General features: G+C 37.7%; 1 protein-coding gene across 6 annotated transcripts in view; it reads left to right on the forward strand.

Moving 5' to 3' along the window:
• Positions 1-25,372, forward strand: part of SH3GLB1 (SH3 domain containing GRB2 like, endophilin B1) — a 44,339-nt gene extending 18,967 nt beyond the window's left edge. For 5 of the 6 annotated variants that reach the window (XM_072648964.1, XM_072648968.1, XM_072648967.1 and 2 more), the window contains 6 exons: positions 3,403-3,536; positions 4,795-4,887; positions 18,734-18,823; positions 19,222-19,322; positions 24,282-24,513; positions 24,894-25,372. In XM_072648964.1, the coding sequence (XP_072505065.1) occupies positions 3,403-3,536; positions 4,795-4,887; positions 18,734-18,823; positions 19,222-19,322; positions 24,282-24,513; positions 24,894-25,001 (758 nt within the window). In that variant the 3' untranslated portion in view covers positions 25,002-25,372. Of the gene's footprint in view, positions 1-3,402; positions 3,537-4,794; positions 4,888-11,954; positions 12,063-18,733; positions 18,824-19,221; positions 19,323-24,281; positions 24,514-24,893 lie in introns of all 6 variants that reach the window. The other variant, XM_072648969.1, reaches the window with a different exon arrangement.
• The last annotated feature ends 486 nt before the right edge of the window (positions 25,373-25,858 follow it).

Raw genomic sequence — 25,858 nt, forward strand, 5'->3', positions numbered from 1 at the left:
AGAGCCCACAAATAGTCCTGCAGCCTGGGCCTGCAACCCAACAGGAGCAGACTGTCAGGGCCTGCCAAGGCCAGCTTTGGGACAGCCTGAGTTGCCAGGAAGTTTGCCTCCTCTTGCTCCACAGCCTCTTCATTTACTGCTCTCATCCATTGTTCCTAGTTTGGCCCTCAGGGGCCAACTAGAATAAGTTCAGTACCCCTAAAACATTGGAGGACTAGTGTTATGTGTTTCTCCAAACTAAATATCCCAAGTTCCTGCAGTTTTGAATCAGAAAACATAGTCTCCAGTCTACTCAGTACCCTCCTTTGACCATGTTCTACTTTGCCAGGGCCTATATATTATGTGATACCTAAATCTGGTCTGATCAAAGCAAAAACAGTGGGACTGTTACCTTGGTTATGGAGGCGATGTCTCAGTTTATGCTGCTAAAGATCATGTTAGCTTTAAGGGAGCTGTTGTATCACACTGTTTAAAATTTGGACTCGTGTCTTCTAAAACCTCTAATATTTTTCACACCAGTTGCTCTTTAGCCATACCTCCTCCATTCTCTTCTTGGATAGTTGATGCTTTTGAGTCTAAGTGTTGGATTACCCCTTTAGCCCTATTATGAATTCTGACGAAGACATCTAGCTTGGAAGCTAACCCAGCCTGTATGACACTTGCAGATTTGATAAGCAGACCGTATATACCCTATCCAAGTCACTGATGTAGACCTGATCAGACCACCTTCTATCTTGACTACATAGTAACCTGCTGTCTGGTCTCCCTGACTGAACAGTCTCCCCCCTCCAGTCCATTCTCCAGTGTCTGAGTCGCTTGTCAGACTGCCCTTCCTGAAGTACAGGTCTGACTGTGTCATCCTTCTATTGAGTTAGCTCCAGTGGTTCCCTATCACTTCCAGGATCAAATCAACAATTCTCTGGCATTCAAAGCCTTTCGGAACCTTCTACCTTCCCTACTCTGTAGTCCGTTGACCCTGAGTTCCCTTCCTCTGTCTCCCAGCTCTGAATCATTTTCACTGGCTGGCCTTCTGACTCCCCTAGCTTCCTTCAAGTTTCAGCCAAACTCCCATCTCTGAAAGAAGCCTTTCCCAGCCCCGCTAAATCTTCCTTTTGCGGATCCTCTCTTCTTTGTGCTCTCTGTGGTTGGTTTGCATACTGTCCCACATTCGACCGTGAGCTCCCTGAGAACAGGAACTGTCTGTCTGTCTTTGTGCCCCCAGTGCTCAGCACGGTTTCTGGCTATATCACAGGCATGCAGTAAGTACTTGTTGCTTTGTTGACTAAATGCTCACAACATATCCCTTTAATAACATATCCTAGAGCTTGTTCCAGGAATGGAATTGAAACTCCTTGGCCTGTAGTCCATCCCCTTCCTGTTTTGAAAATGGTGACATTTATTTCCTTTCAGTTCATGAATTTCCTCACATGAATCTGTGTTCTTACTCCATTGTGGTGCTCGTTGCTGTTCATTTAATTTTTTTTTTAGGAAGTACGCTTATGCCTCTGTTTCTAGTCGAGAGTCATGTTTCCTGCCATATCTGCTTCTTCAGTGCCCCATCTCCATCCCCTCATTTTCATGTGCTCCCTGCCTCTGAGCTGCTCTTATTCCCTCATATTGACCTCCTAGCCTTCAGTCTCTCTTCTGTCCTTTCTTTACACCACAACCAGAACAGTCTTTTTCCGGCACACATCTTTCTCACTCCCCTGCTTAACAACTGTTAAGTGCTGGGCCTGGACTCGGAAAGGCCAATGTTCAAATCGTGCCTCAGGCATTTGCTAACTCTGTGAGCCTGAGCAAGTCTGCTGCCTGCTTCAGTTTCCTCATCTGTAAAATGAGATAATAGCAGCACCTACCTTAGAGGGGTTTTAAGAGTATAAAACAAGTATATGTAAAACGTTTTTTTAAAACTTGTAAGTTCTATGTATATGTCAGCTATTATTTCACTGGCTCCCCTTAGGATAAAATTCATGCTCCTTGTCCTTGGCATATTCAGCAGCCCTTCCCCCCCTCCCACCTCCAAGCTAACATGATCTGAAGCAGCATAAACTGAGATATCACTTGCATAGCGGGGGAAGTAGCAGCCCCATGGAGCAGACCGCATATGGGCATGACTGGCACTGGTCAAGTGGAACATGTTCAGAGGAGGGCGGCCAGTTCTAATGCAGATTAAACTGAAAAGCATGTTTGGAGATGCAGTTGTTCAACATGTAACAGCTCCCCCTGCTAACCCTGGGCTTCAGTTTCTTCATCTGTAAAACACAGGTTGAACTTACTGGCATCTGCGATCCCTCCCAGCTCTAAATCTGTAATCCAGGGGCAAAGTTTCCCTTGAGGTTTTGTTCAGGTGCTCTGTCTGCTAGGAAGCCTTCCCTTCTCTTCCCTCCACTACAGCTAATAGAGGTTCCTCTCTTCCCCACCTCACATGCAGCTCTGACCTTTCTCATTCCAGCTTGTACCAGTCCTTATGCATTTCTTAATGCAACTTTTGTTGCTAGATGGCACAGTGGATGGAGCACCTTGCTTGGAGACTCCTGAGTTTGAATTTGGCCTCAGGCATTTACTAGCTTTGTGACCCTGGGCAAGTCATTTCACCCTATTTGCCTCAGTTTCCTCTTTTGTAAAATGAGCTGGAGAAGGAAATGGCAAACCACTCCAGTGTCTTTGCGAAAAGAATCTCAAATAGGCTCAGACACAGCTGAAACAATTGAACAACAAAAAATACACCTTTGAGTTTGTAGACTTCTTGAAAACGGGGACTATCATTTTTTATATTCAACTCCCTAGCACCTTACACAGTATTTTGCACATAATAGATACTATTTTTTGAAGGAATGGCACCTTTCAGCTGTAGATATCCCAGTTATCCATAGATACTTTGTAACACTTTGTGTGAGAATTCACATCTTATAAACAATTTTCTATAATTATTCTAATATATATATATTTTAATGCTAACTTAATTTTATGACTTAAAAATAACCCAAATGTTGTTAATTATAACTAACACTGATTTAATAGGAAGGATCCTAGAAATTATATATTTATAACTTTAAATATTTCTTGATTTAAAAATTAACTTAACTGCAAAATCATAGGATCAGAACTATAGAGTTTGAAGAGACCTTAGAGACCATCTATCTAGTCAAACTCCCTCATCTTAAAGATGAAGAAACTCAGGTTTAGGAGGTTTTGACTTGCCCAAGTTTACACAGATAAGTTGGCATCAGAAGTGGGATTTCAACTCAGGTTCTCTTAACTCTGGGACCCAGGTTTTCTTGAGCTTATGGAATTTTTGCTATTTGATTTTTGAATAGGCAGGTTCCTGCTTTATCTTCTCATGTAGGAGCTTAGTAATTGTATGTGTTGTCGGAATATTGTAAATAAAATTTTATTTTACAGGTAATGCTCTCATCAAATGTGGAGAGACACAAAAACGAATTGGAACAGCAGTCAGAGAACTGATTCATACATCTGCAATAAACTTTCTTACTCCTTTAAGAAACTTTATAGAAGGAGATTATAAAACAATTGCTGTGAGTTGGAAGACTTTTTTTTTGTAAGATAGTATATCCTTATGTACCCACATTGAAATAAGTGTTGGCAAGTATATTCACCTTCTTATTGACTGATTTAAAAGTCTTAAATATAAGGATGTATCAGACACAGAAATTTAAAAAAAAAATCTGTCTAGTTATGCTCCCTATTCAGCATACCATGAAATGGGAATTAAAAGCCGGACCAAAGTAAAGAACTAGTGTGAGTCTTATTTAGTGGGTAAGACTACAGTATTAGCATTAAGCAGCTCCTTGTCTCTCTCTGTCAGTGAATGGATCTGTAGTGCAATTCCTGGAAATTTAAGGAAAGGGAAAGACTGAACTCTCATTCAAGTAGCACCTAAGTCATAGGACAGTTTTCAAAAATACACCGTGCTTGTGGTTGTTACCCTGTTTGTGGAGATTCTTAAGGCAGGTACGAGTCCCAACACCCACCTGTATGCCTTAGGGGAACCTAATTAATGAGCATGTGGACTTCTGGAAATTATGCATCATTTCCTCTTAATTTCCTTAGGAAGGTGGCGGACCCTGCCTGCCTGATGGAAGAAGTAAATTCCAATTGCTTTGACATGTTCTCTTTCCTTCTCTTCCCTCTCATGGCCCACCCTATTGTGTTGTCTAGGCTTAAGCCTCTTCTATATGTCCTGGAATGCAAACAGGAAGAAGCTCTCATCTCGATTCTGAGTGTTAAGACCTTTTGGCTAATTTGCAGGTCCCTCATTCTAAAACATTTTGGAAACTCATTGTTCTTGGAAAATGTCTGTTGGTGTGAAAATTAAATGTCAGTAGCATTTGATTTTCCTGTAGCTTTTTAGTCTCAGTCAGAAGAACTGAGTAACTTTTTCCTTTTAAAAATGTTATTGATATCTTTATCTTTAAAAGTCTATCAAAACTAACCAACATAACTGAAAATATTCAATATTCCCTGCCCATAGGACTCAACCCTCTGTGAAGGCAGGAGGGAGCTCTGTTTTTCACCTGTTCTCCAGGATCAATCTGGGACTTCATAACAGTATATATTCTCTTTTATTCCTGATCCCCATTTTATATATGAGGAAACTGAAACTTAGAGAAGTCAAGGCAGTTGTCCAGGTCACGTTGCTCATCATTGTCCCCTCACTCTAGGTCTTGTAACTAGAGCTGTTACACCACTCAAGTGTCTAGATAAAATTTACCGAATGCTTCTTGTGCATACTGAGCTCTCAGCTCATTAAAGGGCCCTTTTTTATATTTACAGAAAGAAAAGAAACTACTGCAAAATAAGAGACTTGATTTGGATGCAGCAAAGACCAGACTGAAAAAGGCAAGAACTGCAGAGACTAGAGCCTCAGTAAGTAGTGTATTAGATTCATTTTAAGCTAAAAAACCATTGTCTTTTAAAGACTCAGAATTGTTGCTGTTCTATCCCATGAGAGATGACTGTAAGAAAATTATTTTGTTTGATTTTGAAATCAAACTCACCCATATTTTATACAACAAATAATTGTTATTGTCTTCAAAATAATGAGGCTATCTGTGTATTCCAGTTATGCTCTTCTTTCTGGAGCTGATTATTGGCATTGCCCTTAAAGCTCTCATCACGTTCAGTTTAATATCATGCCTCTGCTTGATGGAGTATGAAGGTAGTGACTAAGACACAGCCCTTGTTTTCTTAGAAGCTTATCACTTTGGAGGAAAGATAAGACAAATGTCTGCAGAACTAGTACAAGGGAAATATAGAAGAAACATCATAATAACTGATGTTTAGGTAATGCTTAAAAGTTTATCTACATACATTTAAAACTCTCATCCATCTCATTTGATCCTCACTACAACCTCATGAGATACTACAGATATTGTATTCACCTTTTATCAATAAAACCTAAACCCATAAAAATTAGTGAATGACTTGCCCAGGATCATACGTTTTGGAGGGGCCAGAGCCTGAATTCATGCCAGGGTCTTCTGAGTCCATTGAAATATGATTATAAAGTAGTCAGTTTTTCCTTATATGGAACCAAAGGTTGGAAGGGACCCCAGAGGCCCTCTAATACAACCGAATACAATCTTGGTCTTATTTAGAGACCTTGAGTAAGGGGAAACTTCCTAGAACCTGAGGCATCCCATTCCACTTTAGGTAACTGTAGTGGTACTTTTTTCTTTACATCAAGCTAAAATTGTGCCTGTCAGTTGCTTCCACCCACACTCTTAATTCTGTTCTCTGGGACTAAGAGGGAACTTTATTCCAAATACTTGAAGACAGTTTTCATGTCCCTTTTAGGTTTCTCTCTTGTCCAGGTCCTTAAGTTCTTATATGACACAGCCCCAAGTATTTTCACAACCCTCCTTTTATTCTGTTCTGGACACTCATTAGTTTACCTGTGTGGTGCCCCAGAGTCAACCCATTATTCCAGGTGTTTGACCAGGGCAGAAAAGAGCAAGACTGTTGCTATCACAGGGCTGAGTGACTCTGATGCCGTTCTTAGTGTAGCCCAACATTGCTTTAGCATTTTTGTCTGACATATCACAGTGCTGACTCACATTGAATTTGAATGCCAAGCAAGGAATCCCCAAAATGTTGTGATCAATAGCCATGTTGTCAGAAGGCTATTATCATTATTAATCCAGTGACCCCATTTTGAAGAACATACATAATTAAAGAAATAACTTATGTTAAGTGTTTTTTTTAACATGGTTTCATTCAGTTTAGGTTATACTTATTTATCAATACAGTAATTCAAGGACTGTACACATTAACTATTCTCAAAGGAATTCATGTACCTACCTCAGCAGGATTTTTAGGTTTTTACATTTTTATAGTTGAATAAAACTAAGGGAATAAAATTAAATGATTTACTTCATAGCATCTAAAAATTCATATTTTTTCAAACAAATCAACAGACTAATCAAATATTGCTTTTCAACTAAGAATCAGATTTTATTACTACATCATTATAAATATTGAGACTGGCTAGCACAGCTTGTAGATCAAGATTTTCAGCTATGGTAATTATGACTTTCTGATGAGAGCTCATAAGAATACCACTCTAGGGAGAGCAAAAGAAGTTTCTTGTACACGTTTCATGTTTTTCCCTTTCTTTGGAAGCGCTCTGTTAGGAGGAACAATCAGCTGCAGAGCTACAGAGATGAAGATGAAGTCTAAACCAAGCATTTCTGGGGTCATTTGCAAAAAAAATTTGTTACATGTAGGCTTTTCTACAGTTTTCTCTCTCTAGATTTCCAACAGAACAGTGCCTGAAAAGAATTCTGTAAATAGTCAGAAATTTAGGAGTAGGTATACTTCTTGTATTTTTCATGATGAGTAGCTGTGATGATTTTGCTTTATAAATTATATAGAAAATACTTAGAGCCAAAAAACATTTTACTTTTATAGAAATAGAAATCACTTTACCAGGACAGGATTAATATATCCAGAGATAATTGTGGAGTGAAAAGATAATCAGATTTCAAGGCAAAAATCTCATTTGCCTAAAACTTTCATGAAGTGATGATTTTCCTTTTCCAGATTAAAAATATACAGTAATTCACATTTATATTGGTACTTTGTAACCATAAAATGCTATAAACATAACCTCACTGGTTCTATAAAGAAGGCACTGTAAGAAATAGTATTACCACGTGACAGAAAGAGAACTGAGACTTAGGAAACTTGAGTGATTTATTTGCCTAGGGTTGCCCTAGTAAAGTGAGGCCAGGACATTGAATCCAAGTCTTGTGCCCTTCCCTTGCTGTCACCCAGTTCATCAGTTATGGTGTACCCAGGATAAGCTAGCTGGGTACTGAGGGAACCATGGAGTGCCCATATCATCAAAGGTAGAAGACACTCAAGAACTATGGTGGTTGGTTTGCCATAGCTTTTTAAATAATGGAAACAAATTTGACGCAAAGTTGGGTTCGTTTTTATTAGAATTTATTTTCCCTTAAACATATACTTAGAAAAAGATTTGCTCTGTTTTTAGTGCTGCTTTTGATTGTCTTAGGGCCAAAATTTCTTCACAAAAATATATATCTAAAATTATAATATGGGTCAACCATAAAAATGATTTCATTTAGAAAAAATCCATTTCTACATAATTTTTCAGTAAACATTCTGTTATGCACACTTGTCTTAGCAGTGAAATTAGAGATATCATCAGAATTAGGATCCATGTGTCTTGACACTGATTAAAATCATCATCCTAGATTAGACTCTGCATACGCTTCTGAGGATTCGGGAAACTTTCATTGCCATTGTAATTTTGTTGCCCAGTATGGTTAGGAAAGGGTAATGGAGGATATCTAGAGCTGTTGGGGCAGGGGAAGCAGAGAATTGTGGTTATGGTATTGGCTACATGTTGTTTTCTTGCTTAAAAAAAAAGAATCAGAACTCTGAGACATAATTTCTTTAATAATCCATCTTCCATTTTTTTAAATTAATGGATGCGAAAGAAAGGGGCCTCCAGCGTTGTGTTTTGTATTTCTTGATAACTGCTGAAGATGGTACCTAAAGGGAAACCGGGACAAGATCTGCTTTTTTTCCCCTAACCAAGCAATGGCATAAATTGAGTTTTGACACTTACAACATATTGGTGGTTATAACCTTTGAAATAATAATCCTGATTTTTAGTATTTTATATAGCCTTTAAAGCTTGAGAAGTGTTTTACATATTAACTCATTTGATCCTCACTACCACCCTGGGAGACAGATACTGTTATTTTCTCCATTTTATAAATGAGGAAACTGAAGCATGTAGAAGTTGTCACTTTCCCAGGGTCACATAGTAAGTGCATGAGGCAGGATTAGAACTCAGGTCTTCCTGACTCCCAAGTACACATTCTATCTACTGTGCCACTCAACTGCCTTTGAAGCATATTCATTTTATTCATTTTTATCCATTTATTAGTTTCTAAGATAACATTCAAGTTAAAGAGTTATTGAAAGCACATATTCACTTTCAAAATGCTATTTCTAGGCCTTGCTAGAGCACTATGGTATGGGATAGTGGTTTTAGATAGTTTTGCTCTTATGGGTTTGAATAATGGTCCTAGTGAACAATTTGGAAACCCTTTGAAGGTATCCCAGAGCTTTATGATTGATTAATATGAAGGACTGGGAATTGAGATTCTGTGTTAGCTATTCATTTTACTTTGACATATATCCTTCCAATCACATATTTACTTACACGGTAATAAGCCTAGTAAGGCTATTTTGAAGGTGTTACTTTTCTGTTTTTGGTCTCTTTAGGACTAATCTTATTATGTAATTTCATTAATATTTACATGTAGTACAAAAAGTTTTGGAATTTTAGTTCTGTCACTTTACTACAAAATACAACTTTTCTTCCGTATTCACATGACTTTAGGCACTTTCTTACAAATGAAACTTTGCACCTTTGAAAAACATTAGACAGCTCAGAGCTTGCTAGTTCTGCAAAGGAAGCAGAAAGTTGAAGTTCATTCCCTTAAGGTTGTAGCTTAATAAAAGAGGAAAGGGACAGAATACTTGTGGGAAAATAAAGTAACTTGAAAAGTGAATCCTTAAATTAATTGTCTGTGAGGAAATTCTTACTAGCAGCTTTCTTAAGTCTACAGATACCTAGGAAAGTCATTAATAACAAAATCTAACAATTTGTGGTATGATGTAAGCCTAAATTCAGCATTATAAAGTGAGTGCCATCTGAGCAAAGATTTTTTTTCCTTCGAAGTATGTAATCTTGATTCCAACTGCTTAGACAGATTTGGATTTCTCCAGTGTCATGGAACTGTAAATTTTCAGATTCGTTATCTGTTTTCAGAACAAGTTTGTTAGTAGAAAAATTCAGTGTTGCTAGCAATCCAGGTTGACTGTAATTTTAATGTTGGATCACAGTGCAAATCATGGATTTGATGAAATGTCAACAGAATGTTTAAGATGAAGTCTGAGGTAATGACATTTCAGCCTTTCAGAATCTGATTTTTAAAAATTATTGGTTGGAATGGAAATTATTTAATTCAACTTCTCATTTCCAAGATGAGGAAATTGAGGCTGACATTAAGTTGCTTGCCCATGGTTAAATTATTTGATGGTAGAACAAACACTTGAACCTATCTCCAAAGGCCTTAACATTTTTAGTCAGCAGCTTAGAATAGGTTCCCCTCTCTCCCCAGAATGAACATTATATCATTTGCTCAAGATTAGACTGCTCACACACAAAGGTCTGAGAAGCATAGGGTTCTACAGGGCCCTGCCATGATGGTCTCCAAGGAGGGCTTGACATTTTCAGTTTCCTTATCTTTGCTGCTACAGAACAGAGTGAGGCCTCCTTCAGCTTTACCCTAAGCCTCGTGAGTTGGGAACTTGGACTCAATGGTTTTCCCCTTCAGGTTTCTCGGGTCTCCATCTCCAGCTGGCATTTGGAAAGAGATGCACTTTGTCTTGGCACCTTATTTCGTGGACATAACCTATGGCTTCTCTCAGACTTCTGTTTAAAAAAGAAGAATGAGGTGTGGCAAACTACTGCTGTATACTGCGGCCAGTAAACACACTGATAGAGCTACCATTCACCCTGTGTACAGATGTATTTTGAGCATAGGTTTTGTTTTCTCTTACTTTCCCCCCTTCCTTGTCAGACTCACCTTTCAGGCCTTCCTTGAGTCAGTTTATCCAACAAGAAGGTTCACAATAAGGTCTGGAACCAAAAAGTGCATTTCCTGTCTTATGTGCCTAGCAGAAACTTTGTGTTTATTGAAATACCATTCAAAAAGGAATTCAATATTTGTTTTAACTCAAATATATTTCTTCCAAGGGGATATCACATTTCTTTTTATAGCACTTCACAATGTAAGTATTTTGTAAACTTTATTAGGATATAGTTTTAGATAATCTGTTTCTACCTATTAGAAACATTGACATGTTTGACCTCTGATGTGATAGCAGCTTATGTTCATGAACTTAAGATGCCCCAAATGGTAGCTTCTTGGGCATTTCTAAAAGGTTAACTAGTTGGAAAGAGTAAGGGGAAACCTACCTTCTGACAATAATTTCACATTTAAAGTGTCCCAATTTGCAATTTTATCCATGAGGGGGGGTTTAATGTGATAACATTTATATGATAGAGGCTCAGCTAATTATACCTTTTTACTTTACCACTTACATGAGTCCGCTTTGCTGTACTTAAGTAACTGTACTGAGGAATGAATCTCCAAATTATAATTTTGACCCCTTTAGTTATGTTTGAGTGCTGCTCATCATTGAGTTTCCGAGTTATGAATATGGAAAAGAATATCTTCAATTTGAATATTAATCTGTAATCCTATCTTCTGTATTTTTTTTAAACCGGACTGATTTTATAATTTCTAAACTGAGCACCTTATGTTGTTATCCAGTTGACAAATATAGAATGAACATTTAGGATGTCTGCACTCATTCCCACAGACTGTCATGAGTACATTTAATAAAATTTTAATTTAATAAAAATGAAAGGCTATGTATGCATTTAAATATTATTTTAGGGAATGTTAACAACTGCCTGAAACTGGTTAAAAGATAACATTGTCCTTTCAGTAATTTATTCATAATGGAAAAATTATCTTTGAATAGAAAACCTTTGACCAGGCAGAACAGACTTAGAAGTTGATTGTTGTAAGTTTTATATTTCCAAGGCTGCCCCTTTGCCTATCTTGTGATGACCATCGTCAAGACTCTTCTCCATTATCCTAATTTATATTACATGGTGGTGTTATTGTCTCCTAAGTAAAAATGACATGAGTGGCACAAACTGCCCTCACAGTGTAGCTCCTCTCTTTCTAAGACATTTTATCTGTTCATCTTGGTTAGTGTTGTTTGTACAAAAGAGATAACTTTCGCTGTGTTCGTTGTTATAATATGTTCTTTGTCTCTTATCTGTGCATTTAAGCAACTAAATTCGACTCTACCTGAAGGAGATAACATTATGGTAAATTTGTCTTACATGCTCAACTTGCTGCATGTAAAATGGCTGAAGGTTTGTTGGCCTAACATGTTTTCTACATCTTCAGTGAACTGTCTTCTCTTGCTATTCAGCATCTCTTCCCATTTTTGAAATCTGAAGTTAGACATTCAGAGTTATATATTAATGCAAAAATGAACTATAACAAATTGTCATCAAAGTAATTCTTGTTTTGATCCTCTTGAACAGTATGCATATGGGCCAGTTGTCAAAATCTATAACCATAAACACTATTTGAGGCTTTTTTTCCTGCCTTTTTTTCTCATATAAATTAAGACATTGTTTTGTTTGAATTACTGTATTGTAAATTTTGGGAAAGGATTTCAGTAAGACAGATTTAGACCCTTATCCTGTACTGGTCAAATTGCATTCCTTGATATATGTAGACCAGTGTTTTCATTAGAATTTGCTCTTTGCTTAGTTATAAGAACATATCTCTCTCCCATCCTAGTATTTGGGGTATTGTCACTGCCTCTCAACAAGGAGGCAGTCAGCCAGCAGCTGCCCATCTCCTTCCCAACCCCAGCTCCTCTCTTGTGGGTCTACAAAGGAGCCAGAAGTGAGTTGTTGAGAAGTTTGTTTTTTTCTGCTATTTTCTTCACAGCTCATATCTCTGCTGCAGTATATATGTTGACCCCAGTTTAGGGGAAAATTCTTTTTAAACCTTAAGGTTAATTTCTTATAATTTTATGTAGTCTTTTGAAATACTGAAGAAATAACTTTTTAAAAATGTTTCTTGAAAATTGTTTCAGCTGAAAGTATTAAAAACTGAAAGCAGCCCAAAGTTCCAGTGTTAGTCAACAAGTACTTACTGAGCAGTCATGACTGTTGGATGATGGCCTGGGCATATGTTGTTCCAGCTGGAACAGTAGAGAATCTCTAGTTAGGACTATTTTTGGCATGACAGCTTTAAAAAATTAATGTTTTGCCAGAAGCAAGGAAACTGCATATGATACTCAGGCTTAATATAATTAGAAAAGGTAATTTCACATAATAAATGTATACAATTTGTGATGATTTTTATTCTTCTGCTACCTCAGTTATTGAGGTCCTTCTTAAGAACTCAGCATATTTTTCAAATAGCAAGAGAATACATTTACTTATTTTCATTGTCCTATCTAGAGATAATGTGAATGTATGAAAATGTTTGTCATAATACTAAAATTTGTATGTAAATTTTAGTATTCATAGAGCATTAGAACCAGAAGGAAAGTCAGATCATCTAGCTGAAGATCTTATGTTAAAAAGAAGAAAAATAAAATCTTTCCAAACTGTTTGTAGAGACTTTTTAATAAATTGTTATAAAATTTGCTGCAGATGATGCTTCCAGCATTTATACCCCAACTTTTTTAATATGGCAGTTACTTTTATATCTTGGGTTTACTCTTCTAAAGTTCATAGTTCAAATGTAAAGTATCCAATTATAACCCATCTCAGTGTTAATCTCATCTAATTATAAATCCATAATTGGAACCAGAAGGAATTTTGACAGTTATCTTACTCAGCATGCTGATAGATGAGGAAACTTAGACCTAGAAATATTTTAAAACTGGCCCAAAATGAAGTTCTGATTCTTACTAATTTCTTTATAGTAATTGGTTTCTATAAACTATAATTTCTATAATTGAGCTACTCAAGTGATTATTTCTCTTTGAATATATCATCACTTAATGTTTTATAAATTGGACTGAACAAATTGTTGGAATGTTTAAATCTAAAATTTCAATAACTGGGGAAAAAAGATAGTAAGGATGCTGCAATAGTGTTTTAATTTATCTAATGATATAGAAAATGTTTAATCACAATTTTATTTCATGCTCTTCAATGATTTTTCTCTAATTTTTAATGCTGGCTAGATTTGGGCAGAGGAAGTGACAAAAGTAAGTAAGTTTTTAAACAAGAATTTATGAAAAAATTACTATCTAAAATTGTTTACTGATCAAATCTTAAAATTATGGAAAAGACTTCGATTAATATACTGCTGAAGTTTGCTTGTGCAGTGTTGAGATGCATTCTTTTTATTGAAAAGGTAATTTTTAAAGAGGTATTTTAAGAGAAAATAATAAATAGATTTTTATTCTTGCCATGTAGTAGAAAAGATGGTATGTATGTACTCAGGTTCAGTTTTGGTTGCCATATAAATTGTGTGGAGTATCTTGAACTACTTCTTCTAAGAGTTATAGTTTCAGTTATTGACTTGTATGAACTCATGCTGGTCATGTGGCATTTAAGAATAATTCTAATTGGGTTTAATAAGTTTCACAAAGGAGCTAGCTCTCACAATTTAGTGTTAAAAATGATAGTAATCTGTTCATATAGTCCAGGGGTTCTTAACCTTTTGTGTGTCATGCACCCCTTTCTGTGGCCAAAAAATGTACTCATATAGCCAAAGCCTATGGATCCCCTCTCAGAATAATGTTTTTAAGTACATAAAGTACATATGATTACAAAGGAAATCAATTATATCAAAATATAGTTATAATTACTTACTTCACAGAATCCAGTTTAATCCCTGAGCTAAGGTTTAAATCATGAATGGGCCTCTCTACCTGGCAATGGCATTAGCTGGTAATATTTTAAGGGACTCCCCATAATCAGCTCTTTAACAGTAGGACCCCAGATCATAGCCAACTCTACATTATGCTTGTCCTTTTGATTCTTTGAACAAATTGTCTTTTCTTGCAGTGATCAGGCTTGGGTTTGGGCTTGGGCTTTTTTTTAACCAGCTGCCCTAAAGATTTCCATTTCATAAAAACAATAGAAACCCCTTTACCTAAGCATCCTTAAGATCCTATTAGAATATTGTAAAATGTAGCTAGTTCATATGTTTTCAGCGTTGGCTTAGAGTGTGAAAAAGCCACATAGCTGGATTTTCCAGAAATCTGACCGCCTACTTCCAGGTTGTGGGGAGACTTGTTTTTAAGCCAAAGACCCTCAGCCCTACTGTAGGAATGAATGAATGAGCATTTGTTAAGTCAGTTGGTAAACATTGATGAGGCTCCTACTGTATGCCAAGCATGGTGCTAAGCACGGGAACACAGAGGCAAAAGACAGACTTTATCCTCAAGGAGCTCTAAGGTAGCATTTAGAGGAGAGGAATGATGAGGGAGGCCCTGGAGGCCATAGCTGACACCCATTTTCCAGGGTGCAGTGGCAGAGTTGAACTGGCAAGGAGGGTGGCTAGCTAGCTGCTGAGGATAAAGCAGGGAAGGCAGCCACGTATTAGAATAGCAAGGTGCTGGGGTGAGAGGGTTCAAGTCCTCTTGAATTTGTGTTTGGGGACTGAGCAAACTGGTGAGGAGTTGGCCTCGACCTTTTTTCCAGGTCATGCCTTAGAGCAGTTGTGAGAAAATCAGAAAAAAGGCTTTTTTCCCTTCTTTTCATTCAGCAAAAAGTGTCATGTGCATCCTTCCTAAAGTCTTTCATGGATCAAAAAGGGCAGGCTTCCTCAAGGTAAGAGTGGCTCTCCTGGCTTCTTGGTCAAGTGATGCCACTCACCTTCTAGGAAGCAAACAAACTATACAGGATAAATTGGGAGCAAATAAGAGATGAGAGGCAATAGAACTTAAAGGGCTTGGGGAAGCCTTCCTGTAGAAGTTAGGATTTTGGTTGGGACTTAAAGGAAGCCAACAAGAGTAGCAGAGTGGAGAAGGGAGCGTGTTTTAGGCAGTGTGGGACATCTAGAGAAAATGCCCAGAGCCAAGAGATGAAGTGTCTTGTTCATGGAACAGAATGTGTTTCATCAGTGGCATTCTGCTCTTTGTACCATACCTCAGTTATATTGTATGCCAGGGTAGTGTGATTTTTGTCTGTAACTGAAGATTAACTCTTGAAGCACCGTTTCTAAAATATATTACATGCCTTAAACAGAACACATAAAACATAATTTATACTTTTCTTGTTTTATTCAGAAGACGTCGGGTCTGTGTTCTAGAGGCAGGAATTCAATCCCGTCTCCAAAGTCTTTTGTATCCCCACCAAACTAAAATGATAAAGTACATCTTTTTTTCCCTACAAATTAAATATTAAATCAGTCTGTCTAAGGATGGTTATATTTGGTGTCCTTTGAAATTCAGCAGCATTCTTTTACTAAAACATCCATAATCACTTCAGTTGACATATCTGTGACTCCTTGTGGCCAGAACTTTTTATAGATCCTCACTTGATTTTTACAGTACCCCAGTGAGGAAGATATTACAAGTACTATCACCATTTTACAAATGAAGAAACTGGAGCTCTTAAGTAAGTGATGTTATATTTGAACCGAGATATTTCTGATTCCGCAGGCTTGTGCTCTCTGCTAAATCATGTGAATTAATCTAAATGTAGAAAATTGCTGTCTTGTGGATATCTCTGATTTTGTCATCACCAACCCTTCAGATCCTGTCATGTTTTTACAACTGGAGTCATAAGTATGGCTGGCCTCTCACATCACTTAACTGAGTGATTCTGAAGTGATTTTTATAAAAAGCATTTAGCCCAATGCCCAGCACATAGTAGGCATTATATAAATACAGTTATTTCCTTCTTTTTCTCTTCCCTTCTGCTATTAACCCTTTTGGGTTTATCAGAGTATTGTGTTATCAGAGCTTACTGTGACATTAATTTGCTTCTCTTCTATTCTTTTCCCCTGAGCCTTGACAGTTGCCCAGTCAGCTATAGATGCACATGATTCAAATGTGATTTTGAATATATTGGTTTTCCTTAAAATCTTTGTTAGGTAGAACATTTACTTTTCTTGATCTGGTTTGCATCTAAGTGAAATGTACTTGAACCTCCTGCTAAACCCTTCAGTGTACTGTGGTTGAGATCAAAAATAATTTTTATGATTTCATCTCACGATTTATTAAGCAATGCAGATGTATTGCCAAGAGCTCGACCCCAGTGGTGAACGTACTTTTCCCACTTAGGTCAGTAAGGTGGCAATTGCTTGTCCAGGTTATCAGTTTTCCTTTTCTGGATTTTTATCTTTCATAGCTAATTCAAATGCCTCAATCTAAAGGGTGAAAAGGTTAAGAAAAAGAGAAAAGAATCCGTCAGTTGGCCTTTGTGCTTGCTAAGGTTTTTATGAGACTGCTTGCCTTGTTGCATGGGACTTAGAACAGCTTAACTATGGCAAGCGGAAAAGATACTGATGATCTTATTTTCATTTCCACTGATGTACCCCCATTGAGGAGGAGAAACTAGTCAGTTTGGATGAGCTAGGCAGTTATTCTTTGAGTATTTATTAGCACGGCTGTTCAAGCAATTCTGGGTAAAGGCTTGAGGTGAAGTTAGTAATTATTGGCAAAAATTATTTATGAATCATGAATTTCAGTGAACTTTTTTTGTCTCCATTCCAATTTGCAGTAGGTAGTTGAGGGTTGGCTATAACTTTGAGAAATATTATATAACTTTAAAATGTCACAGAAAAGCTAATGGCTTTTCTTTTTGCAAAAGATGCCCTGAGGAGCTGGAGAGGAAAAAAACTCAGCTATTACTTGATAGTTTTGAGCACCTCAGAGGAAAAAAAGGTCAAAATCTAAGATAAAGGAGTCCTTTTACTAAGAAGCCTTAAATTTATGCAGTCTCATTGTAGGAACTAGTACAACAGGGTAGGGTCTCAGAGCTTTATCCCCAAGATTTGTTTATTTGATTTGACTTTTTTAAGTTTGAAATAAAAACCTACAGGAACAACTGAAGATCATTAAGATATTGTTTTGAAACTTACTGAAAATTGCATTTTCAGAAACCTAGCATAATCTCTCCTTCCTTCCTTCCCTCCCTCCCTTCTGTTAAATATCTGCTATAAGTAGGTACTAGGGAATACCTGGACAAAAAAAAAAAAAAAAGAACATTTTTTTGCCCTTGGTGAGCTTGCCTTCTACAGGGGTGGGAGAGGTGGCCCAGGAAATGAGTTTTAAGTGAAGCAAGAGATTTTAAGATGTATGGATGAGGAAGGCAGTACACTCTAGACATGGAAGAAATCCACTGCAAAGTCATTGGAGTGAGAATTGGAACACCACATTTGGGACACAGCAGCTAGGCCAGTTTGGCTGGAACACAGAGTGTATGAAGGGAAGTAATGTGAAATAAGCCTGGAAAGGTTGACAGGAGCATGATTATAAAGGACTTTAAATACCAGATAATCAGGGGCCACTGGAGAGTTGATCAGAGGCATGATATTGTTAGTTCTGTGTTCATCAGCTATGGTGAAAGATGGATTAGAAAGGAAAGAGATTTGAGGCAGGCCCATTAGGAGACTGTCAATGACTAGGTAAGGGAGAAATGAAGGTCTGAACTAAAATGGTGGCCATGTGAGTATAGAAGAAAGATAGAATTGACATGACTAGGTACTTGGTGATGTATATGTATGTCAGAAGTGAGAGCAAAGGTGATCCCAAGTGCCGAGAAGAATGGTGGCGCCTGAATAGGAGCAGGTTAAGAATGGGGAAGGTCAGGGCGAAGATGAGTTTTGCCTTGTACGTGGGGTTTGAGATGCCTGGGGGACGTTCAGGTGAAGATGTTTGATCAGCATTTGATAACTGAGGACTAGAACCCAGGAAGAAGAAGCCTGGATTAAGAAAAGATCATCATCAGATTTAATATTTTACGTGTCACTGGTAGCTTGGAAGGAAACAGCTTTTTTGGAAAATTGTAGTGATTTTTTGTTTGACAATGCTTATTTGTTGCAAAGATTTTTTTCCCTTAGTTTTTTCGGGGTGGAGGAGGAGATGTCAGGTTATCAGTGTGATGCCAATAAAATGGCCATTGTAACTTTTTTAAATGCACAGAAGAGAATGAAATGAAGCTCAAATGGAAGCAAAGTCAAGTAAGACAGTTTTGAAAGTAATGTTTAAAATTTAATTATATAAATAATGTGTGTGTGTATATGTGTATTTTTTCAAGCAAAGCTCACAAAATGGAAAAAGAAAGTTATGATACTGAAGTAATTACTCTGATTACTTCTAGGTACTGTTAAAAATGTCTTGGGTTCTTTCCTTGCATTTCCCCCCGTATTTTGTGCATATTCACCTATCTTTTGTGTGGCAGTTCCCTTTATATCAATATGCTAGTCAAGCGTCAGTGAGTTCCCTTGTAGATAAGTGATATATTAAGACTTATAATTAGGGAGTTGTCAGGTAAAAGGATTTTTAAAAAAATAATTGAAGGACTAGGTTAAATGCTGAATTGAGACTTTTTTCTTTTAAATGAATTCTAAATATATATACATATATATTCTGTCTTAAGTCTGAACAGGAATTAAGAATAACTCAGAGTGAATTTGACCGTCAAGCAGAGATTACCAGACTCCTTTTGGAAGGGATCAGTAGTACACATGTGAGTATTTAAAATCATTTATTTTGATATTGAACACTCAAGCAAAATATAGATGATATACTCCAAAGGGATAAAAATATTAAAAGTACTTACCAGGAAATGGGAACAGGAGCATAAATTACATGGAGTTTTTCATAATAAATGAGAAAAATACAGCTTTCTCTCTGACTCACTTTATCCAGTAGAACCATGCAGGTTTTCAGGCCAACTTCTCTTGTTTTTACACGGCCCTCTCCATACACACTCACTGTCCAGGATTTTATTTGTGAAACAGACTTTATGTTATCTCCCTTCAGTAGTACAGTGGTATCATAAGCTAATAGTGGGTTTTTATAATGTTTCATCAATGTCATTGTTATCTGCCAGCCCTTGTCTTGCTGTTTAACTCTGTCTCCTAGGCCCACCATCTTCGCTGCCTGAATGACTTTGTGGAAGCCCAGATGACTTACTATGCTCAGTGCTACCAGTACATGCTGGACCTGCAGAAACAACTGGGGAGGTAGGAATGAGTACCTTTTCTGAGGTGGAGCTATGGACCAGCCCAGAGCAAGACTTGCCCTGTGTACTAAACACGAGAGGGAAGAAGAGAGATGTTAAAGGTTTCTACAACACTTAGTATCAGTTTATTTTTAAGAACGGTAATTTGCTTCTCACCGTTCTTTCCATACACTAAAGGACGTGCTGCTTCTTGCAAACATTTAGGCATATGAACAGTCAGTAGGTAGGTAAGAGCCCTGTTGAGGGAGGACAGTCTTTGTTCTGTGTCAAAAGGAACTTTGGGGAAAAAAAAGAAATATAACTAGGGCCTCCTAAAATCAGTTCAGTCCAGTCACCTTGTTTTCCATGAAGAAATTGAGATCTGAAGAAGAGAGTCATTTGCCTAAGTAGAACAGGTAGGCGAAGGTCAGTCAGTATCTGAAGGATGTCAGAGGGTTATAGATTTAGTACGTATGGAGCTCCCACCACCTCATTTTGTAGATAAGGAAACAGGCCCAGAGAGGGCAAACAAGGAAGTAGCAAAGCCAGAGTTTGAACCTAGTCCCTAACTGTACAGATTCAGCTTCCTTTCCACTGTATCTGCTGCCTCCCAACCTATGTTTCATGACCATTTCTTTCTAGAAATCCATTTGAAATGTACAATTACCTGTCTCCTGCAGGTATTTTTGCTTCCACATTGACCTTAAAACATCTGAGTAATCTATAAAAGCATCCTGGGTTCTAGGAGAATCATAACAGCCGCAGTTTATATTGTAACTTTGAGTTTTTTGAGTTTTATTGGATGTTTTCTTTACATGTTGTCATTCATGCTCAGAATAACCCAGGGAGGTCAATGCTACAGGCACTATTCCTGTTTTACAGGATAAGGTCTGGCTCAGAGAGGTTAAGTGCTGCCTACGGTCACACAGACAGCGTCCAGCAGCCATCCCACTGAACTGGCTGGGAACTTGTCATCATCAGTTATCATAGATTTGCACATGTCTACAGGGGGAGAGGGCCGTGCACATATGAAGCAGGGCCAGGTCAGGAACCTGTCAAGGAACCAGCCTGACTTACCAATGTCTAGAAAGGCCTTGAGGAGGCAAAGGACAGGAGTCTCTGTGAAGGGTGTGTTCTTTTCTGCTTAGCACAGAGGAGAGAGACCTGTTTTCTGTCAGTTTGGATCGAGCCACTAGAATCATCTTGTGTTAAGAGAACGGCATCAGAAATTAGAAGTTCAAAAGATTTGTCCTAATCAAGGATCAATCTACTAGTCTTGACCTCCTGACCTCTGGTTGAGGGACTACAGGGCATTTTTATACACAAAAAGCCAGAGTACCAGCACATGGATGGTTGTAGGTATCTCATTTGTTTCTCTTTTAAACCTGCATTTATTTCTATTCAAGACTCTATTTTAATAATGGCACTAAGTAGGATGTAAAGTTAACTGAGGCATTTGAATATAAAATGTGATGTATTCATTCTTGCGCATCAAATTATAATTCAAACTATTATATCAATAATCTTAACAAATCTGTGTTGTGTGAATCCTAGTTGGCATTTGCGTAATAGTGTGTTACACTAACTTTAAAGTGGAATATTTGGCATAAGTTTTGAATAGGAAAAAATAACCTGTTTTTTCTCTTATTAATTTCCTACAAGACTAGTCTACCTTTTCAAGACTTCTGTCAGTGAAACTTGAAGCACCAGAGCAGAGACACAGCCAGATGCTGTATGCTTGAGACAAGAGCATAGAGCCGAGAGAAATAAGTGCTTTCCTCCCTCCTACTGATCTTTGAGGGAATCACTAAAATATCATGGAAAAAATTCACATTTGGGTTTTGTGGGGACGTGATACTTTAAAAACACTGTGGACCTTTTGAAAAGTGGAACCTCAATTTGGTATTTGTAGTGTTTGTTTTGATCGTAACCACCCTATAGAAGCATGCGCTTTTTCTTTTAACTTCCCTTTTGAAACAAACAGTTGTATTTTTGGAGCAGCTTTCCCCACCCTCACTCCCACCCCTCTTCTACCAAGTGAACTTTCCTTTTCAATGTTCTGAACCAAAGCATTTAATGAAATTTAAATTGGGTTTATAAACTGATTTTTTTCTCTTTTTTTGTGGGGGAGGGGTGTTGGGGAATGGGACCAGACCTTTTGCTTTCATAGAAACAAGCACCCCCAGTGAGGAAATTCTCTCTGCTGCTGCTGAGCTGGGGCCTAGTGTGTACGAAAGCCTTAAGGAAGGCCCTGGAACCCTGAGTCTCACAGCCAAGTATAAGTCTGAGGCGATCCTCTCTTGGCTCATGTTGTCACAACGTCTGTTTCGTTGTAATTGACAAAGATTAGGTTAGGATGAGCATAGGCTATGGTGCTGGTCAGTCATTTCGGACTTCATGACCCCATTGCAGGTTTTCTTGGCACAGATACTGGAGTGGTCTGCATTTCCTTTTCCAGCTCATTTTACGGATGAGGATACTGAGGCAAACAGGGTGAAGTGACACTTGTCCAAGGTCTCATAGCTAGTAAGTGCCTGAGGCCAGATTTGAACTCAATTTCTCTTTAATATGATATAATATGATTAGTGGCTATGCTATAAATTAAAAATTCTGATTTGTCTTTATTTTTTTCATGAGCCTATTTATTTTTCTCATTCATTACACACCTTTAATGACTTCAAAGAATACTTCCTATTTTTTCTCTAAATATTAGGAGGCATAGGTGAAACTGCATAAAATTGAAATGAAAGTAATAGAAAAAACTGTCATTTGGGACAACTGTGTTAAGAATAACATTAAATTCAAGTATGTATAAAAATTGTTCTTGAGTAAATATAAATTCTCTTAAACTTTGCTTTATAGTGGTGGCTAACTAGTCCAGATGCTCTTGCAGTGCTTGGGAGGAAGATGGAAGCATAGCCCTGGGACATTTCCTGGACTAGTAGATTAGTGAGAATTCCTCTTTTGCCAAGTTTTGCTTGTCAAGCCCTCAGGCTTTTATTGAGCAGATACCACATTCCTAGGTATTGTACTAAGTAATTATAATAAGTGATAGTATAGAGAAAGGCAACTAGCATCCCTGACCTCAAGGAGCTCACAGAGTAATGGAGGAGACCACATGCAAACAACTGTATACCCCTAAGAGGATCAGTGGAAGGTCATCTCACAGGAGAAGTACTAGCATGACAGGGGTCCAGGAAAGGCTCTGACAGAGGGTACAACTTTAGTAGAGACTCAAAGGAGCCAGGGAAGCTAGCAGGCAGAAATGAGGAGGGAGGGGAAGAATTCAAGGCCTAGGAGAATGCAGCCAGTAAAAATGCCCAGAACTGGCACATGAAGTGTTTTGTTTGAGGAATAGCCAGGAGACCAGTGTCACTGGATTGTAGAGTGCATAGAGGGCAGTAGGAAGGGGCCTCATTGTGTTAAGATTTTAAAAGGCAAACAGAGTTCTGTATTTGCTCCTAGAGGTAATAGGAGGCTGAGAGTGCTTATTGACAATGGCCAGAGCAGCCCTGTAGGAAGCCCACTTTTACAGCTGAGTGGAGGGTGAACTGGAGAGGGCAGAGACAGTGGCAAGGTGACCAGGCCGGAGGTGATGAAGGGCCTGCCTGCCCCAGGGGGGTGGGCTTGTACAAGAGATGTTAGAAGTGACAAATTCGGGGGCAGCTCGATGACACAGTAGAAAGAGTGCTGCACTTGGAGTCTGGAAGTGAGTGCGAGCCCTGCTTTAGACATGGCCTGTCTGTGAACCTGGGCAGATCACTTAACCCTTCAGCCTCAGTTTCCTCATCTGTAAAGTGAGGGTAATAATAACACCTAAACTGAAGAGTTGTTGTGAGGATCAGATGAAATAATATTGTGTAAAACATGTTGCAAACCTTAAAGCTCTACATAAATACTGGCTAGTATTGTTAGCATTGGATATTTGGAATGTGGGCAGCTAGGTGGTGCAGTGCATGGAACACCAGGCCTGAAGTCAGGAAGACTCATCTTCCTGAGTTCAAATCTGGCCTCAAACACATATTAGCTGTGCGACCCTGGGCAAGTCACTTAACCCTTGTTTCCTCATCTGTAGGCTGGAGGAGGAAATGGCCAACCACTCGAGTATCTTTGCCAAGAAAACCCCATTTGGGGTCATGAAGGGTCAGACACAGCTGAAAAATGACCAAACAATGAGGAGTGTAATTCTGGAATGTTGACTTATTAGAAACCCACTTTTGTGTAATACCATTTAAATTGAAAATGAGTTTTTAGAAGGTAGAGATAATTGATTAATACTGATTATAATGATGCCTTTGTATCCATGACAATAATTTTCGTTTCTGTATCTGAATTTTTAAAGAGGGCATTCTGGGAATTTTTCTCTTTCATTATTATTTAAATGAATGTTCCATTCTCTGCCTGCCCCTTCCCCTGCCCCATAACTCTTTTAAGGTCAAATGTGAAGTTGTACTTTTCTGGAAAATTCCGTTATGTAGAGGAAACATTTTGTAAAAAGCATTATTTTGTTCCAGAGGTCTTTAAGAGAAAGCTTTTGTAACACACTTTTAGTTATTTCTCCCTGGAGCTTTATGAACTTTGTCCAGCATCATTGTTCTGCAGACTTAGAGGTGAATGAGAACTGGGGGATGTGCCACAGTGCATTTTGTCATTAACTACTTTTTTCCCAAAATGGAAGTTGATAGGAAAGTGAATAGTGCCACCAAGTGGCGACCAGATAGGACTGTTTGATGACTGAAACTTGTTAAACTATCTATTGCCCAATTTTTCAGAGAAAATTCTTTTCTTCAGAGTTCAACAGTAGTCCTGCAAGTGTAATTATCTACTCTGAGGAGAAATGAATCCCTTATTTTAACTAAAAAGAAGCTCATCATTATGAGCTGAAAGAAACATTAACAATTTTGCAACTAATTTGTATGTTAATTTTTTAAACAAAGTAGGAAATAGAGAAATAATTCCTTGGCCATTTTGTTTTCAACAGTTTTCCATCTGCCTTCATATCTAACAACAATCAGGCTTCCACAGCTTCCGTGTCAAACGCCTCCACTTCCTCATCATCCCCAGTTACCTCTTCTCTGTTGCCTTCAACAAGTAGCACAATTGTTACTCCCTCCCTCAGTGACTTGAAGGAATCCAGTGGAAGTAGGAAAGCCAGGGTTCTCTATGATTATGATGCTGCAAACAGTAGTGAATTATCACTTCTCGCAGATGAGGTAAGGGATATTAACTACTGTTGTATAGACACATAGATCACCACCTTAGGACATTCCCTGGGGACAGGCATGACTTTATAGATTTCTGATGTTTTATATTATTGTGTATATTTTCTTGACTTAAAAATCTTGTGTAACAAAATAAGATGTCAAAAAGCTGGTAAGATGGCACTTTTTATGTGTTTGGAAAAGTAACCCTATGAGACACTGCATCTTTTGACAAGATATGGTAATATTGTTTAATTCCTTGAAAATATGAGAGTTTGAGCTAATCGGAGGTAGAAGTATTTATTTTTTACACAGAACAAAATTCACACAAGCAATTATAATCACTGTCATTTTATTAATAAAATGAGTAACTGCAAACTTTTTTTTTTTAGGTGATCACAGTATACAGTATCGTTGGTATGGATTCAGACTGGCTGATGGGTGAAAGGGGAAATCAAAAAGGCAAAGTACCAATTACTTACTTAGAACTGCTCAACTAAGTGGGGGCCTCTATCCAGGCTACCAGTTATGACATATTTATAAATCATTAACTATGTAAAGCAGGTTTAAGTGTCTTCCATGTTAATGTCTTAAAAGAGACTCAGAAACTACCAGCCATCAGAACTAGACTTTTTTGCCAATAATGTTGCATGGTAAATTTTTCATTGTTTCAGATTTGGTGTTAAGAGCTTTTTACTTCGTGCCAAGGATGTTTTTCTTACAGGATTCTCTGTTTCTACTGAAGTTTTCACTAACAAGCAGCTTCTACTTTTGAGTAAACTAGATCGAAAGCAGGAGATCTGTTTTCTACTGAATTTTTCACTAATGGCAAGCTTCTTCCTTTATGTAAAATAAATTTATTGTGAATTGATGTCAGGTTTACTCTTTTTTAAATTACATACAGGTAGGAGCCCTAAAATTGGTTAAACTTCCTAGCTAGAATTTTTTTTATTAAGAAAAACTATAAGGACAAGTACAAGCAAATTTGAAAGTAATCATAAAGATCAGAAATCCACATTTTTATTGTCATCAAAGTAAGCCAATGGAAGTCTAAAAAGCATTTTAAATTTCAAATGAAAACAGAACTGTGTGTGTAGTAGTGTATACAAAGTCACTGGGGGACTTAAGTTACAGAAAAATTTAGTCTCCTCTTCAGCATTATTACTTCTTTTTTGACAAATGAGAATCTATACCTATGTCAGAGTAGGCCCTTATAACTTGATAGGAATAAATACTTTCTTATGTTTTGTGTATATTGTTTCACACCCACCTTTCCTGATTGTATACTAACTAGCCAGATTTATTTAACACATCTTTTATTCAGTAGATGTACCTGGTTAGAGTGTCACTTAGAGAA

The sequence above is a fragment of the Notamacropus eugenii genome, chromosome 2, assembly GCF_028372415.1.
Source record: "Notamacropus eugenii isolate mMacEug1 chromosome 2, mMacEug1.pri_v2, whole genome shotgun sequence".
Lineage (NCBI taxonomy): Eukaryota > Metazoa > Chordata > Mammalia > Diprotodontia > Macropodidae > Notamacropus > Notamacropus eugenii.